Source organism: Eschrichtius robustus, chromosome 9 (assembly GCF_028021215.1).
Source record: "Eschrichtius robustus isolate mEscRob2 chromosome 9, mEscRob2.pri, whole genome shotgun sequence".
Classification (NCBI taxonomy): domain Eukaryota; kingdom Metazoa; phylum Chordata; class Mammalia; order Artiodactyla; family Eschrichtiidae; genus Eschrichtius; species Eschrichtius robustus.
In genome coordinates, this window is record NC_090832.1 from 108,494,851 (window position 1) to 108,511,501 (window position 16,651).

The window sequence follows — 16,651 nt, forward strand, 5'->3', positions numbered from 1 at the left end:
CCAGGAAACAGGGAAGAAAAAGTCTCTTGCCTCTTCGGCAGCTGCAGACTTTTTCCCGGACTCCCTCCCGGCTAGCTGTGGTGCACTAACCCCTTCAGGCTGTGTTCACGCCGCCAACCCCAGTCCTCTCCCTGGGATCCGACCAAAGCCCGAGCCTCAGCTCTCAGCCCCGCCCGCCCCGGCAGGTGAGCAAACAAGCCTCTCGGGCTGGTGAGTGCTGGTCAGCGCCGAGCCTCTGTGTGGGAATCTCTCCGCTTTGCCCTCCGCACCCCTGTGGCTGCGCTCTCCTCCATGGCTCCGAAGCTTCCCCCCTCTGCCACCCGCAGTCTCTGCCCGTGAAGGGGCTTCCTAGTGCGTGGAAATATTTCCTCCTTCACAGCTCCCTCCCACTGGTGCAGGTGCCGTCCCTATTCTTTTGTCTCTGTTATTTCTTTTTTCTTTTGCCCTACCCAAGTACAGGGGGAGTTTCTTGCCTTTTGGGAGGTCTGACGTTTTCTGCCAGCGTTCAGTGGGTGTTCTGTAGGAGCAGTTCCACGTGTAGATGTATTTCTACTGTATCTGTGGGAAGGAAGGTGATCTCCGCGTCTTACTCTTCCGCCATCTTCTCTCCTCCCCGATCTTCTCTCCTCCCCCTAATTATTAACATAGGGCTTGACAAGGAGAATGGACTCTCCCTGGACTTCGGCCAAAAATTCCTCTAAAACAGAGACTTAAAAACATACTCTTTTCACACATGAGAAGCCTGATGTTCAGGAAAGGTAAGTTCCTTCCTCAAAGTCCAAGGTTAGGAAATGACAGTTGTGTGTGTATCTTTCTACTAAGATTCTAGTAGAGTCCATTCCTTTAGATACTCAAAAAGCTTAACGTTCATATAAACCTCAGAATTGTTATATATAACCCATGCACTGTTTCACTTACGATTTGTCAGGTTGTTTGGAAGAGCACAAACAGAAGACTAAAGAATTAAAACGTGTGTTCCTGGAAATCATAGCTAGTGCTTATTTATTTTTTACCTTTTATAAGTATTATAAAATTGTAGAGGATCTAGTACACATGTAACGACATCCTTTTTAATTATCATGATGGGATTGAAAGTGGGGAAATAAAGACTTAAGTTTATTTTTTTTCTATGAAGAAAGCTTGCACATTACCTGCTGTATTTACCTGCCTGGCTAAATGCACCTGAAAATGAGCATCTGAAAAAGGCAAACAGTAATGATCCCTGAAATTGCCCTCTACAGTGCTATGGACCCATTTCTCTACTATTAGGAAAACCACGACTCGGCAGGAAGGCATCCCACGTGTCGGGAATACTTGGAGAATTGAACTTCGCCATTAGCTTGAATTAATTTCAATAAAACCAGGGATAGGTGGACCATAAAGTAGGGCATCAAGAGACTAAGTAGCTTGAACATCTGCCTGCTTCACTCAAAATGCCAGCAAGCGCGTGGTTTCTTTATCTTAGAGAAATGAGTGGAAGGAAAATTGCACTACGGATGGAAAGAATGTAGGGAAAATGGAAACATTTTAAGTATTTCCTAGGCTAAAAGTTAAAAACACACATATTATGGAATCTCACTTGGCTAAATGTCAACGATACATGATAGCTAGAATTTAGTTAGTGTAAAACTATTTCAAGAAAAAAACAATTTACCAATAATGTGGGGAAAAATAAATGGGCAGGAGAGATTTTATGATTCAGGAAAGGTTATATGTGTAGTTGTAAATCATAAATTCTAACAGGAAAGACAAGTATAACGAAGAAAAGAACAAATAAATAAGATTTGAGTGTAAGAGAAATTGGACATATTGTCCATCTCACAAAATAATTGTAAACTAGAGTTCTTCTAGAATAGAATATTTTAATGACTATTCTGGATTGCAAAATACTCTACCCTAGTTTCACCTATTATGATTTCTTTTAAAATTAAGGTCAATAGTCCCTGTGAAATATACACCCAGATGCTGTTTGCTGACAATCCTCCTTCATCTTCAGTTTAATTTTAAAGATGGTTTAGGGCCCTTGGGTGTTTAAAAGCACAAACCGAGCTAGTTCCAATGTGAACATTGTGGATTCCTGCACTTCTGGAGCTAGGCTCAGATATTTTGAATCACTTTTGGTGGCTGTGACCCTAGAAGCCATTGGATTCAAGTAGTTTGTTGATACTTTACTTAACCACAGTGGAATTCCTCAGTGGAATTCCAACGGAGTTTGGGGTGGGACCTTAGTGAAAAGAAGGTACGCCAACCAGGAATTATCCTTCTCTTATCTTTAAATGGATTTTTCTTTCTGTCAGCTATAGGTGTATGTTTTAGGGGACTTGAAAGATAACTTTTTCCCCATTAGTCAGACATTTAAGAGCAAGGGATAGATTAAATCAGATCTCACTGCTTAAATTATAATGCTGGGACAGAAAATTTCCCCTGGCCATCCTCTTCTTACCTAGAGAGTAAGTACTCTGTCTTGCTCTCCTCCTGCCCCCTCATCACCTGCTGGTGACTTCTGTTGGCCAAACTCTACTGCAATCCACTGGAGAAGGTGTTAGAGTATGGGGCAGGGAGTATGGGCAAGGGGAAGGGTGGGCAGATGGAAAACAGCTGGCACACTTGATGTTGCTGTTTTACACATAATGAAATCGAGGCTCAGAGACTTCACTGACGCAGCAGAAACTGAATTGCTAGTTACTAGGAGCATCAGGACTTAAATTCAATTTTCTGACTCATGCTTACAATCTTCACAGGCTTCCTATTTTCTCAGCATGGAATTACAATTCTTTTTCATATTTTCCAAAGTTCTGCATGATCTGGCTTCTGCTTGCCTTTCCAAACTCATAACACCAACTCCTATTCTGGGAATACTGACTGCTTTTCTCTCCCTCAAACATGTGACATCATTTTCCTATTTCCAGGTTTAACTGCTGCCCAGAGGGCCTGCCCCTCTGTCTGTCACACGTGGGTGAGTCTCACTGGCTGACAGCTCAGATGTCACTACTCAGAGAGGCCTTTCCTGACCATCCCCGCTTGAGTGTACTCTCCCAGTGACTGTCCGTCTCCTCGTCCTCTTGCTTTCCTTTATGGCATTAACTCAGTCTGTGCTTTTGCTCATTGACTGGTGGGCATGTTCTTTGCTTGCCGCCTCCTACTAGCATGTCACCTCTATGGAGACAAGGCACCTGTCTGTCTTGTTTAGGCAGTCTTCCCAGCACGTGGTCTGGAACTGGTAAACAATCTTAATGAACTGGTGCCAAGCGTTACTGCCAAGGGAGGAGAAAAGAACAGAGAACACTGATGTGAGGCAGATGCCCTTCACCATCCCTGTGCCACGGCTTCATCGGGCTTGCCAATCCACTGCAGTTTAGTTTCTTGTCATTCAGAGCTTATAAGCATGAGTTCTGATGCTTCTTGGGGGTGGGGCTCATTTACAATAAAGACGATCATAAAGACGAAACTAGGCAGATATGTCAGCAGTAAGTCGGGGTCCGTGTGCAGCCAAACTAATTTCCTAAGACTTAGGTTTCTTGGAATGGGGAAGGAGAAGAGGCAGAAGGGAAAAAGATGACATAGAAGTTAGGGATTTGTAAGTTTAAGGATGTTGGTGTTGGATTTCTTGGTAATTTACACACCAGTTTATAACTACAATAAAAGTGAATTGAACCCCAGGCATTTCTTCTGCATTCTAGGTGACCATAATTTGCTCAGCTGAGTAGAAATCATGACTGCATGTCACAGACAGCTATGGTGCAATAAAGAACAAGCTCTCTGGGAATAAGGAAAATGCAGCTATTGACAAGACACAGGAGCACACTGCCGCCTGGTTTCAGGCCCTGGTTGATATCTGTTCTCTGTTCTTGTTTTTTAAATTAAATTTTAGTACTGTAGCTACTATGTTGGAAAACTGCAAAGTCAATGGGTTAATGGAGATAAAGAAAACGGATCTTTTGAGACTTAAAGTTTAATTCTGTCATTTCTGATTAAGCTCTTTCTTCATTATTTTGACTTCACAACAAATATAGTTTATAGTTCTTAAAATCAACTTTACTATAAAAATTACTCTAGAAAAATAACTTTCAATTGAGAATCTAAAACTCTATAGTCCCCTCCCCCACATAATATCAATACTTTTTTCCCAATCAAAACAACTGTTTTTATGATATAATTTTCTATAACTTTTTAATAAAGGAATTAAGCTCTTATTTTATAGCATAGCAGGGTATATCTTTGGTCAGTTTTTGTTGAGAATACTATGAGAGTGACACAACTTTGCTGGCACCTTTTATCAAACTTTCTAGACTCTCTTCTTATAAAATAATTTAATTACTGTATCTCTGCTATCTCTCTGTACAATCTATTTATATACATACTAATATATATTTGTATATATACACACACCCAAACAAACTTTAGGTTAATCCCCTGGGCTTTCATCATTTGAGATTCTAAGATGCAAAAATCTGGCTAATCTCCCTATTGTTACAATCACTAGCCCTTACGGTTTTTTTCTTTTTTCTTTGCCTATTGTAATGTTTATTAGCTGAAAACTTTCCTTTCTTTAAATTATTGCACTTGAAATAACACTATCACTAGAATTTTTATTAGTTATCTATTTTATACATATTAGTGTATACATGTCAATCCCAATCTCCCAATTCATCCCACCCGCCCCCCCATCACTTTCCCCCCTTGGTGTCCATACGCTTGTTCTCTATATCTGTGTCTCTATTTCTGCTTTGCAAACTGGTTCATCTGTACTATTTTTCTAGATTCCACATATATGGAATATTTGATTTTCTCTTTCTGACTTTACTCTGTATGACAGTCTCTAGGTCCATCCACGTCTCTACAAATAACCCAATTTTGTTCCTTTTTATGGCTGAGTAATATTCCATTGTATATATGTACCACATCTTCTTTATCCATTTGTCTGTTGATGGACATTTAGGTTGCTTCCATGACCTGGCTATTGTAAATAGTCACTAGCCCTTATGTTAACTTGTCCTATTATTTCCTTCAGTTTCTAATAGCTATTCCTTTGGGAGTAATACAAGTGCACCATCTTGGTAAAGTACTTTGCTGTTCACTAAAGTCAAGAACTGCTTCTTGAAAATGATCACAGTTTGTTTTTATCATTTGAGAACTGCTAAGTAAAATGTATAGCAGACACATTCACTCAGCACTGTATGACAAGTGCTAGAGATTCTACACCAATGGACATGAACAGGCGTGGGCACCACCCTCAGTTCTGTGAAAGAGGGTCAGGGAAGTCGTCCCTAAAAAAGGAAGGTCTGAGTCGAAATTTGAAGGATGAAGGTGTGTTAGCTGGATGCTGAGGAGAAGATGAGAGCATTTCAGGCAGAGGGAAGAGTGTGTGTAATCTTCTTATTGCAGGAAACAGTGTAGCCTATTCCAGGAGACAAGAAGGGCCATTTTTGAAGAGCAGGATCTGCCTCTAATGTCATCATGAAAGAGACAGATTCCCATAGCCAGACATTATCTCATAGTCACAACTTCTAACACAAGTAAACGTTTCTTTTGCTAAATCACTAGTATGCTAACCCTCAAATGTCTTCCATTTATCAACACCTTTGACTTTTGGAGGAGAGTTAAGCACACATAGAATCTCAGAGAATATAGGATTAAAAATGTTTGCATTAATATATTTGATAAAGTGATCAGAGGAAGATTAAATTACAACATGTATGATGTGATATCACAATAAAGCCCCCAAATTATGCCAAGGTGTATATAACACAATTGGTGATGGGATCCCGAACTTCTTCTACCCCAGCCCCTGCTGCTAAACATGGGTGCAGAGGTTAAGGCTTTCTCTTCTGGGTAGGGTGTGAGGTGAGATAGAGAAATAGTAGATGATCCAATCTCTGGATTCCAGGAGCCGGCAGAGGGATCCCCATGTCCTCGTGTTTTTCTGGCTCAATTTTCCAGATTCTTTAACTAAAAGTTTCCTGAATTCCATGCCACACTGTCCTGGAGTGCCAGCCAGCCCCGAGATGGGGCGGTGGGAGTGGGGATGGGGAGGTAGGGGGATAGGAGCTAACTGAAACAGGACTGTGTGGATCCAAGGCTGGAGACTTACTGCCGGGTTGGCCAGCTTCAGCCGGGCCATCCCATTAGCCTCACAGCAGCACAACTGTGTCTGTCACACAACTGAATTTTTAGGACTCTGAGCATGGGGTTATGGAGGTCTTCTTTCACTCCCATTTTGCTGTGATATTTAGAACTACAGCAGATAGGACAAAGTGAAGCATAAGTGTTGATTTATGTAAGATGCATAACTTGAGACATTGAGCAGCACGTGCTTTCCTGATTTTCCCCAAAGCCGCCTTTTCCAGTGCCCTACTTCGTCCTTGTGTCTGTGGGTGGTTTTCACTCTTGCTCTAGGGGTTCTCAGAGCTTTAGCAGAGGATGCAGGTGTGATGGGGGAGATTCAAAGGTGGGTGCATTCCACTAAGCCTCCCACCAACCTTGCTTATAAAAAGAGGCTGTCAGGGAAGTTACATGAGGAGGTAAATCGTGCAGTGCCGCGGGGGCTTCTTGCTTGGGGATGACACGCAGTACAGAGCCGCGTTCCTTCTCCGGTCCGTGAAAATGAGTCTGTGCTATTGGCTGCAAGGAGGACAGTGGAGGAGTGACTTTGGTCCAGCTCTACTTGGGAAGGAGACAAGACTGCCATGCTCCATCCACGCCCTCCCACCCTGCAGTGTGTGTGATGTGGAGGGAATCCAGAAGGTCTGAGGCAAGCTGGGGACTAAACGGGGGAGCGCGCAGACCTAGAAGCACCGTTACACCAGCTGCAGCCCATGTGGGGAGCACTCAGGAGACCGCGGGCTCCCTCAAGGCCGTTCCATGATTTGCCCAGTGGTAAGGGTATCATCAGTCATAAGGTACGGGGAGGTATGTAAGCTGATGCGACCTAGAAAACTGAACGCTCCTTATTGTTCCACTGGACATGGGGCCATTTCATCCCTCAAATTTCTCTTCTTTTGCACTGGAGCTGATGTATCTGCCTTGTGATATTCCCAAAGGTCTTAGTCAAGTGGAAGGTACAGAGGGAGAAGCTTAAAGATGGAACCTTGTTCTTGAATTATGAATCTAAATTCACTTGATTAGATTGCATTTAGCACAAGATATCTAGAACATCTAGACTAAACAGACGGGGATTTGAGTTAGTAAATTAAAGCAATTCTAAACATAAAGCTGTATTTTTGTAGTACTAAATTTTAGTACTATCTTATTTGTGAAATAAAATGTCAAATATACAGGGGGAAAGAAGAGAGTGGACTCTTTCATTATTACACAGATTTCATTTCTCTTTCCCAAAAGGAAACGGACACAGTTAAATCTGTGGACAGCATTAGCTGAGCCTCACCTTGTTCACAGTAGACCCCAGTGGTTCCCAGTGGACAGTGACAGGTGTATCCATGAGGCAACGAGACACAGGTTGCTCCTTTGCTGCAGTGGTGTGGAGGGTCATGCTCAGGGTCGCAGATGGAAACTGTCTCCGTGCAGAAGGCTCCTTCCCACCCACCAGGACAGTTACAGCTGTAGGATAAGAAAGAAGGCAGCGTGATTTGAGCCCCTGATGGGTATACACTCGTGTATCCTCCTGATGTTAACTTGGCAGTTTTGCCTGAGGTTCCAAGACAGAATAATGCTGTATACGAAAGCCAATTGTGATTTAAACTACCAAGATTCACATTGTCAAAGGAAAGAGCTAATAACTGGTTATGGGATTACTGGACTCCACATCAAGGATTTTAAAGGGTTCAGCCTGTGGAAATTGAAAGAAAATTTTATGAGAATAATTTCTTTGGACAGAACAGCGTTATAAGTCCCTCTCCCCAACCCCACCCCACTACCCAGGGGGGAGACTGTGGATGGAGTGGCCTCCTAACCTAAGCCTAGAAAAAAGGAGTTCAGCTTCTATATGTTCCCTGATACTGGGGGATGCACAAGCCCAGCTCCAGGGGCTGCAGAAGGAGCCTCAAACCCTTCCAGTGGTGAGGCCAGTGGTAGTGAACCAGGAGGGGGGCTGTGGCACTCTGAGTTAGGGTCAGCTTGGGGACATATAAAAGGGACCTTGCCCAGAGGGTATCCTGGTATCTGAAGGAACTGTGGCAGTAAGAGGCAGTCAGTTTATGGCTGGAGCAGAATCTGAGGGGTAAAGGGCAGTACACATTCTGAAGAGAGACTTTGTCTTGGTTTAGAGAGTGATATTGGGAGGAACCTAGTAGGGGAATCTCTGATGGACTCACCAAAGGTAGAGTTGACAGATAAAATGCAGGGCACCTACTTAAATTTAAATGTCAGATAAACAATAAATATTTTTTTAGTATAAGTATGTTCCATTCAATATTTGAATTTCAGCTAAGCAATATTTGAGATATACTTAAACAGAAAAATTACTTGTTTTTTATCTGGAATTCAGATTTATCTGGGTGTCCTGTAATTTTCTCCCTAAACCTGGCAACGCTACAGTAAGGGCACATGAGGGAAAGGGTTAGCTTTAAACCCCTGCCCGGCACACAGAACACTAAACCATCAGGTAAACAGTGTGAGTCAAGGAGGCCATTCGAGGATGGTGTGGGTGCAGAACCAGAAACCACTGGCCCAGGGAAAGACAGCAGCAGGAGACCACACCTCCTCCTGAGACCTTTCATTCATGTGACAAGCCCTGGCTGGGTTTAGGGTAATAGCCTTGAAGAGTAAAGTGTTATAAGTCCCTCTTTTGAATTAATGGTTTTTGAATTAATGGTTGAGAGTGTATTTTTAAATTAAAGAATTTATTAGTCAAGAGAAACAGAAAGTTCAATGGACCTCCCCATGTTTTAATTCAGGACCAAGAAAAGGATGACTCTATGAAATATGGCATGGGTATTTTGATAGGGAGTGCATTAAATTTGTAAGTTGCTTTGGGTTGTATGGCCACTTTAACAATATTAATTCTTCTAATCCAAGAGCATGGATATCTTTCCATTTCTTTGTATCATCTTCAATTTCCTTTTTCAGTGTTTTACTGGACATGGGGCTGTTTCACCCCATGTTTCAAATTTCTCTTCTTTTGCACTGGAGCTGATGTATCTGCCTTGTGATATTCCCAAAGGTCTTACTTAGTCAAGTGGAAGGTACAGAGGGGGAAGCTTAAAGACGGAGCCTCATTCTTGAATTTCAGAGTTTTCAGAGTATGGGTCTTTCACGTCCTTGGTTAAGTTTATTCCTAGGTATTTTATTCATTTTGATGCAATTTTAAATGGGATTGTATTTTTACTTTCTCTTTCTGATAGTTCATTTTTAGTGTATCAAAATACTCATGACATTTTTCACAGAACTAAAGCAAATATTCCTAAAATTTGTATGGAAAAACAAAAGACTCCAAGTTGCCAAAGCAATCTTGAGAAAAAAGAACAAAGCTGGAGGTATCATCTCCCAGACTTCAGACTATACTACAAAGCTACAGTAATCAAAACAGCATGGTGCTGGCACAAAAACAGACACATAGATCAATGGAAGAGAATAGAGAACCCAGAAATAAACCCATGCACCTGGGGTCAATTAATCTATGACAAACGAGGTAAGACTATATAATGGAGAAAAGACAGTCTCTCCAACAAGTGATGCTGGGAAAACTGGACAGCTACATGTAAAAGAATGAAATTAGAACATTTCCTCAGACCATATAAAAAAATAAACTTAAAATGGATCAAAGACCTAAATGTAAGACCTGAAACCATAAAACTCATAGAAGAGAATGTAAGCATAACACTCTTTGACATAAATCATAGCAATATATTTTTTGGCTATATCTCCTAAGGTAAAAGAAATAAGAGCAAATAAACAAATGGGACCTAATTAAGCATAAAAGCTTTGGCATAGCAAAGGAAACAACAGACAAAAATGAAAAGACAACCTATGGAATGGGACAAAATATTTGCAAATGTTATTACCAACAAGGGGTTAATATCCAAAATATATAAATAGCTCATACAACTCAATATCAAAAAAAACCCCAACCCAATCAAAAAATGGCAGAAGACCTAAATAGACATTTTTCCAAAGAAGACATATAAATGGCTAACAGGCACATGAAAATATGCTCAACATCATTAATTATTAGAGAAATGCAAATCAAAACCACAATGAGTTATCACGCCACACCTGTCAGAATAGCTATTAGCAAAAAGACAACAAATAACAAGTGTTGGCGAGGATGTGGAGAAAAGGGAGCCCTTGTGCACTGTTGGTGAGAATGTAAATAGTGCAGCCACTATGGAAAACAGTATGGAGCTTCCTCAGAAAACTAAAAATAGAACTATTATATGATCCAGCAATTCCACTGCTGAGTATATATATCTGGAAAAAACAAAAAGACTAATTTGAAGAGATACATGCACCCCAATGTTCATAGCAGCACCATTTACAACAGCCAAGGTATGGAAGCAACCCAAGTGCCCATCAACAGATGAACCATAGCTTTTTTCCTTTTACATTTAAGTCTTAATACTTCTGAAATTATTTTTTTGTGTTTGATATGGGATAAAGATTCAATTACAGTTTTCCACATGGATAACCAATAGTCCTAACACTCTTTATTGACTTGTTCATCCTTTTTCACTGATGAGCCCTGTCCATTTATGCAAGGTCCTGTGCCTCTCCATCCTGTTCCATTAGTCTGTTGGTCTAATCTTGTGTCTTAATTTCTCCCACTTTATAATAGGTCTTGATATCTAGGATGGCAAGTTCTGCTACCCTTGTTCAGGGTTGTTTTGGCTATTCTTAGCCCTTTGTTCTTTCACATATTTTCCCATCAACTAGTCCCAAGTTCAATATAGGCAAATTTTCGTGCTTTCTTCTTGTTGTAAAATGGGGTTTATTTTTCATTTTTTTTTTTTACTTCGAGGGTGTACCTCTTAGGGGCCCCAGGCCTGTGAGCAGTCTCCTTAAAATTCCCCACTTGTGACAGTCCTTCGTTTTTAGGGCTGGTCCACTGTAACCTGTGTAGCCCTCAAAGGTAAATTCACACAGCCCCAAGGCTTTGACAGGAACTCACAGCAAAAGTCAACTTTGACACCTATTTTCTAGACTCCTGCTTTCATTTCATATTGTTTTTACTTCAGGTAACAGTGTTCTGAAAATATACATTTTATATTTTATTCAGATTTGAATATTTTCATTTGGAAATATCATTCAGTATATATAATCTCCCATACTTTCACAAACAGAACTCCCTATCAATAAACTTTTTAAAAAAGAAATAAAACATAATATTTAGAAACATCTTTCTATATTTATTAACATCTACAACTTCATATTTAATGGTTGAATATTATTTCATTGAATTTAAGAAATATACTTTATTCTCACAGTCACTTGTGTGATATTATGTTTTTAAGTTTTCACTTTCTACAAACAACACTGTGCTAAAACTCTTGTAATTAAATCTTTCTGAATATCTATGATAATTTTCTCAAGATAAATTCAAATATTATCATGACTTCTAGGCTTTGGATACATATTCCAAACAGCCCCCCATAATAATTTTATCAATTTACATTACTATCATCAGCTTATGAGGATGCCCCTGAAATAACAGGTTTGTATGTAATTGAAAATATGGAACACTTTTACAGGCTTATTGTTTTTTACTGACCCAAGAATCATTATTTTATTTCATTTTATTAAAATAAAAATGTTTTAGTGTCTGCCTAATTTTTATTTATTTATAAATAAATTTCACAAATTTTCACATATTTATCAAGAACATATTCATTTTGGGCAAAAGACCTTAATAGACATTTCTCCAAAGAAGACATACAGATGGCCAAGAGGCACATGAAAAGATGCTCAACATCACTAATTATCAGAGAAATGCAAATCAAAACTACAATGTGGTATCACCTCACACCAGTCAGAATGGCCATCATTCAAAAGTCCACAAACAATAAATGCTGGAGAGGGTGTGGAGAAAAGAGAACCCTCCTATAGTGTTGGTGGGAATGTAAATTGGTACAACTATAGAAAAGAGTATGGAGGTTCCTCAAAAAACAAAAAATAGAGCTATCATGTGATCCAGCAATCCCACTCCTGGGCATATACCCAGATGAAACTATAATTTGAAAAGATACATGCACCCCTATGTTCATAGCAGCGCTATTTACAATAGCCAAGACAGGGAAACAACCTAAATGTCCACCAACAGATGAATGGATAAAGAAGAAGTGGTATATATACACAATGGAATATCACTCAGCCATAAGAAAGAGTGAAATAATGCCATTTGCAGCAACACGGATGGACCTAGAGATTATCTTAGTAACTGAAGTAAGTCAGAAAGAGAAAGACAAATACCATATGATATTTATATGTGGAATCTAAAATATGACATAAATGAACTTATCTACAAAACAGAAACAGGCTCACAGGCATAGAGAACAGACTTGTAGTTGTCAAGGGGTAGGGGGTGTGGGGAAAGGATGGATTGGGAGTTTGGGATTCAAAGATGCAAACTAGTATACATAGAATGGATAAACAACAAAGTCCTACTGTATAGCACAGGGAACTATATTCAGTATCCTGTAATAAACCATAATGGAAAAGAATATGAAAAAGAATATATACATATATGTATATAACTGAATCACTTTGCTGTACACCAGAAACTAAAACAATATTGTAAATCAAGGATACATCAATAAAATAAATTAAAGAAAAAAGAACATATTCATTACAAATTCCTATATTTTCCTTTACTATTTGGCAGTCTAAACAAATTTGTTTCACCAAAATTTATTTATTTCTCTCTCTCTATATATACACATACATACATATCTATTTAGTATCTACTATGCGCATAGCACTCTGCCAGGTCATACGGATGGCAGGTGTGTCAGGTGAGGGCAATGCTCAGGGAAAGCACTGCTGGGCCACCTACACTGAGGGACCAAGTGAACGTCACAGAGAGGTGCTCCTGGGACCCTGAGACCAGCATGGGGAAGAGCTCGTGGGAAGAGAACATAATTAACAACACAGCACCAGCACACTGTTAGACTTTGGTTTTAGGAGGAATTTAAAACAAAAATTCTCAACAGTTTGGAACTTAGAGGTGGAGGCATGAGGCACATACATAAAAAGGTAAAAAATAAACAGAAGTCTCTGAGGGATGTTGCCATTTCATTAAATAATGTGTTTTGATGGGTCATGATGAAAGAAAATTTATATGCTTATTGCATTTGAGTTAATAGTTGTGCAAAAAATTTTGAAAAAGTTGTATGAGGTTCTCCAAAATGGAGAAAAACAAAATACAGAATTAGCCTGTTATAGAATTACATAATGATTTTGATTATTGTTTGAAGATCACAAATAGCGTAAAATATGTAAAGGTCTTTTATATGAAAGTAGATTGTCTTACCAATTTCATAAAAGAAACCTCTCTAATGTCATTACCTTTGAAAATGATGATTGTACCATCTAGTGGTTCATTTTTATTTACTTGAAAAAAGAAAATTAAGAACAAAATTAGTCTCACTACCTCATAGACAGACATGGCAATGGTAAAATATTTATTTTACTATTAAGTAGATCTTAAATCACATTAGATATAATATAATACAGATGCTATAAACTTACTTGAAAATAATCTTTTCTAAACCTTGAAATTAATTCATTAACATCTGTTCCTTTAATCACAGGTTTACTACTCTTCCCTGAGGAAGATTGGTTTTAGAGAGGTATGTGTGTGAGGTGTCCACATAGTGGGAAAAGCATAAAAAAGCAAAGAGAGGTAGATATTCATTCATTTAAAGAATATTTCCTATTATCATTTTTTACATGCTATGTGTCTGCCACTGTGCTGAGCAATGAGCCTTCCACAACACATAAGACCCCATTCTTGACCTCATGCACTTGCTGTTTGAGAGGGGATCACATTGGTAAGCAGACAATTTTAATACAATGTGACAAGTGATAAAATGAATACTCTTGGAGCCCATGGGAAGGACACCTAATCAACCTTAATGAGTTCAGGGAAGGCTGCTGAAGTGAGATTTGCCAACAAAAATGAGAGCATTGAGGGGAAGGGGCAGGAGAAGAGTAGGCTGGAGGAGACTGTGGATAGCGGGCTGAGAGGGTTCAACCTGTAAGTGGCACAGAGATGTGCAGGGAGTGACCTGAATGATGAGCTATATTGAAGAATATTGACCTGGTATGTATAGGATGACCCCATAAATGCTCTAGTGATGTAGGTTTACTCTTGGTGGGATCTTACTGAGCTTTGACACTGTACAGTTTGCTTTGTGGGCTGTCAGACTCTGTAACTATAACTCAGTTCTTCCAGCTGTTGAAAGCCACTGCAGACAACCCACAGATGAATGGACTTGGCCGTATCCCAATTTTATTCACAAAAACGGGTGCTGGACCAGATTTGGCCTGTAGACCATGGCGTGCTGACCCTACACTGGATCAGTAATTCCATGGGAGTAGAGGTCAGGGCTCTTTGCTCTCTGTTGCAGGCCCAGGACCTAAAGCAGTTTCTGGCATATTGGAATTTTTCATTGAACATCCTGGGAATAAATAAGTGAATGACTGAGTCATGACTGGTTTAGGGGGATAGCTGGATGCAGAGTCGCCTGGACAGGGAAATGGCTCTGAGGATGGAAAGGTTGACGGGGGTGTGAGAAGCACTTGGTAGGTGTGTTGGTACCTAGACGGAAGATTCTAGCAACAGAAAACGTTTCCGGAGCTCACCTGTGCCAGGCACCCTGCTAAGCACGTCAAGTATGTTGGCTCATTCAGTCCTCCCGACAGCCCTCCTAGAGGACTCCTGTCCTCATCCTCATATTATGGGGCAGGGACTTGAGGAACAGATCAGTAAGCAAATTACACGGCTGGTGATGGGAGAGGGGGTCCACCACAACTGCCACTCTTTGTCTCTTAATCTCATGGAAGTCTTTGGGGTTTCAGGATTAAATGACTGAAAGAATATGGTGCCATTATTGGGAATAGGGACATTCGGAGAAGAATATAGTTTAATAGGAAAATATAAAAATCTACTTTTAGTTATACTGAGTTGGAGGTGAGAGCAGGTGATAATAGGCCTTTTTTCTCCCTTTAAGTACCTAAAGAACTGGCTCTTGAACTTGTTGAATATTGAGAATGTAAGACAGATTTGTGAATTAAGCAGAGCAGCAGTCAAAGGGCTAAAGCATCCACTAGATAGTAGCTAAGAATATAAAGAAAAACCCTGAGGAATCATTGATATTATACATAGAACTGTTTTCTTATCTCAGGTCCAACCCCAAAATGTTACCTATCCTCAATTCTTAATACATAAAGAACAATTTGCAGGTTCTTCTACCTGTAAACATGGAGAGATGATAACGCAGAAGAAAATGTTAGTCATATTCAACATGAAGAATTTAACTTTCTTGTAATTAGACAATTCTAAGACTTCTGAAGTTTAGGATAAACATTGATGTATAAAAATTAATTGGAAATGAGATGATAGAAGGTTTAATATTCTTTGTTTTAGTATCACTTAAACATCATTTACTTGCTTACTAATTTTTCACCACAGAATGAATGTCGTGCCCCACTCTATTTTATACCAGGCTGAATACAAAACAGAAAACATAGTATTGCCCCTAAGGACTTTATGATAATTTATTTATAACAATGCATTTATAAAATATATACGTGATACATGTAAAATATACTGTTCAAAGTTTATTTGGGCCTCACCTTAGTGCCAGACACCATTTTAAGTACTTTATATGTAGTAACTCATTTCATTCTCATATTTATTCAATGAGATAAATGTAATTATTAGTCCTCAGTGTGCAGTTGAGAAAGAGACTTAGAAAAGTATAACCAATGGTTACTGTACTTTTCCAGTTTACCCATCATACAGATTCTAGTTGCTTTGGATAAGAGAAAGTCTTTTATACATATTGAGCCTAATGAGGGCAAAGTTTTAGAATTCTCATTATGAGATAAGAGCAGAAAGAAAAAATTCTTGGAGAAAATTCACCTTGAGCTAGATCTGTAAGAAACTTATGGCTACAGATTTGTGAGTTCTCTATGCATAAGGAAAATCACAGATACAGCACTTAAAATGAAATCTATGTGGTGTGATACTAAAGCTATATGAATAATGGAATAAATGCATGTTGCTTAACAATGGAGGAACACATGGCCTGAAGAATTCCACTTCTGCACATATAACATATTTCTCCGAGATTTAAAGGAAAAGAGAAACATAGCTGAATCTCCTCCTCCTTAGACCATTTGTTGTGTTGGATGGCCTCATTAATGTCACTTTACTTTCCTATATAACTTATTTCCATCTGAATAATAAGTTGGGAGAATAAGGTAAGTGTGATATGATGGATATCATTTTACCTGCCAAAATTTATTGGATATCAAAATGATGTGCTCAAAATTTGAGACTTTGAAAAATATACAAACAAGTGCTAAAACAAATGGGCCTCCCTGTACACTGGAATGTGGTCATGTCAGGACTCAACGTACTTACAGGGAAGGGTGGCGACCATCACTCTACCTGCTGACATTACCCTATGGCCTTCCGTTCCTTGCTGGGGAGATCACTCACCAAACTCTTTGTTGATACTTCACGGAGTAAGAA

At 39.5% G+C, this 16,651-nt stretch overlaps 1 protein-coding gene across 1 annotated transcript in view; it reads right to left on the reverse strand.

Moving 5' to 3' along the window:
* The window catches only part of EYS (eyes shut homolog), a 1,820,808-nt gene that overhangs the window by 46,876 nt on the left and 1,757,281 nt on the right, over positions 1–16,651 (reverse strand). The window contains exon 39 of the mRNA XM_068550856.1: positions 7,385–7,557. Within this exon, the coding sequence (XP_068406957.1) occupies positions 7,385–7,557 (173 nt within the window). The remainder of the gene's footprint in view (positions 1–7,384; positions 7,558–16,651) is intronic.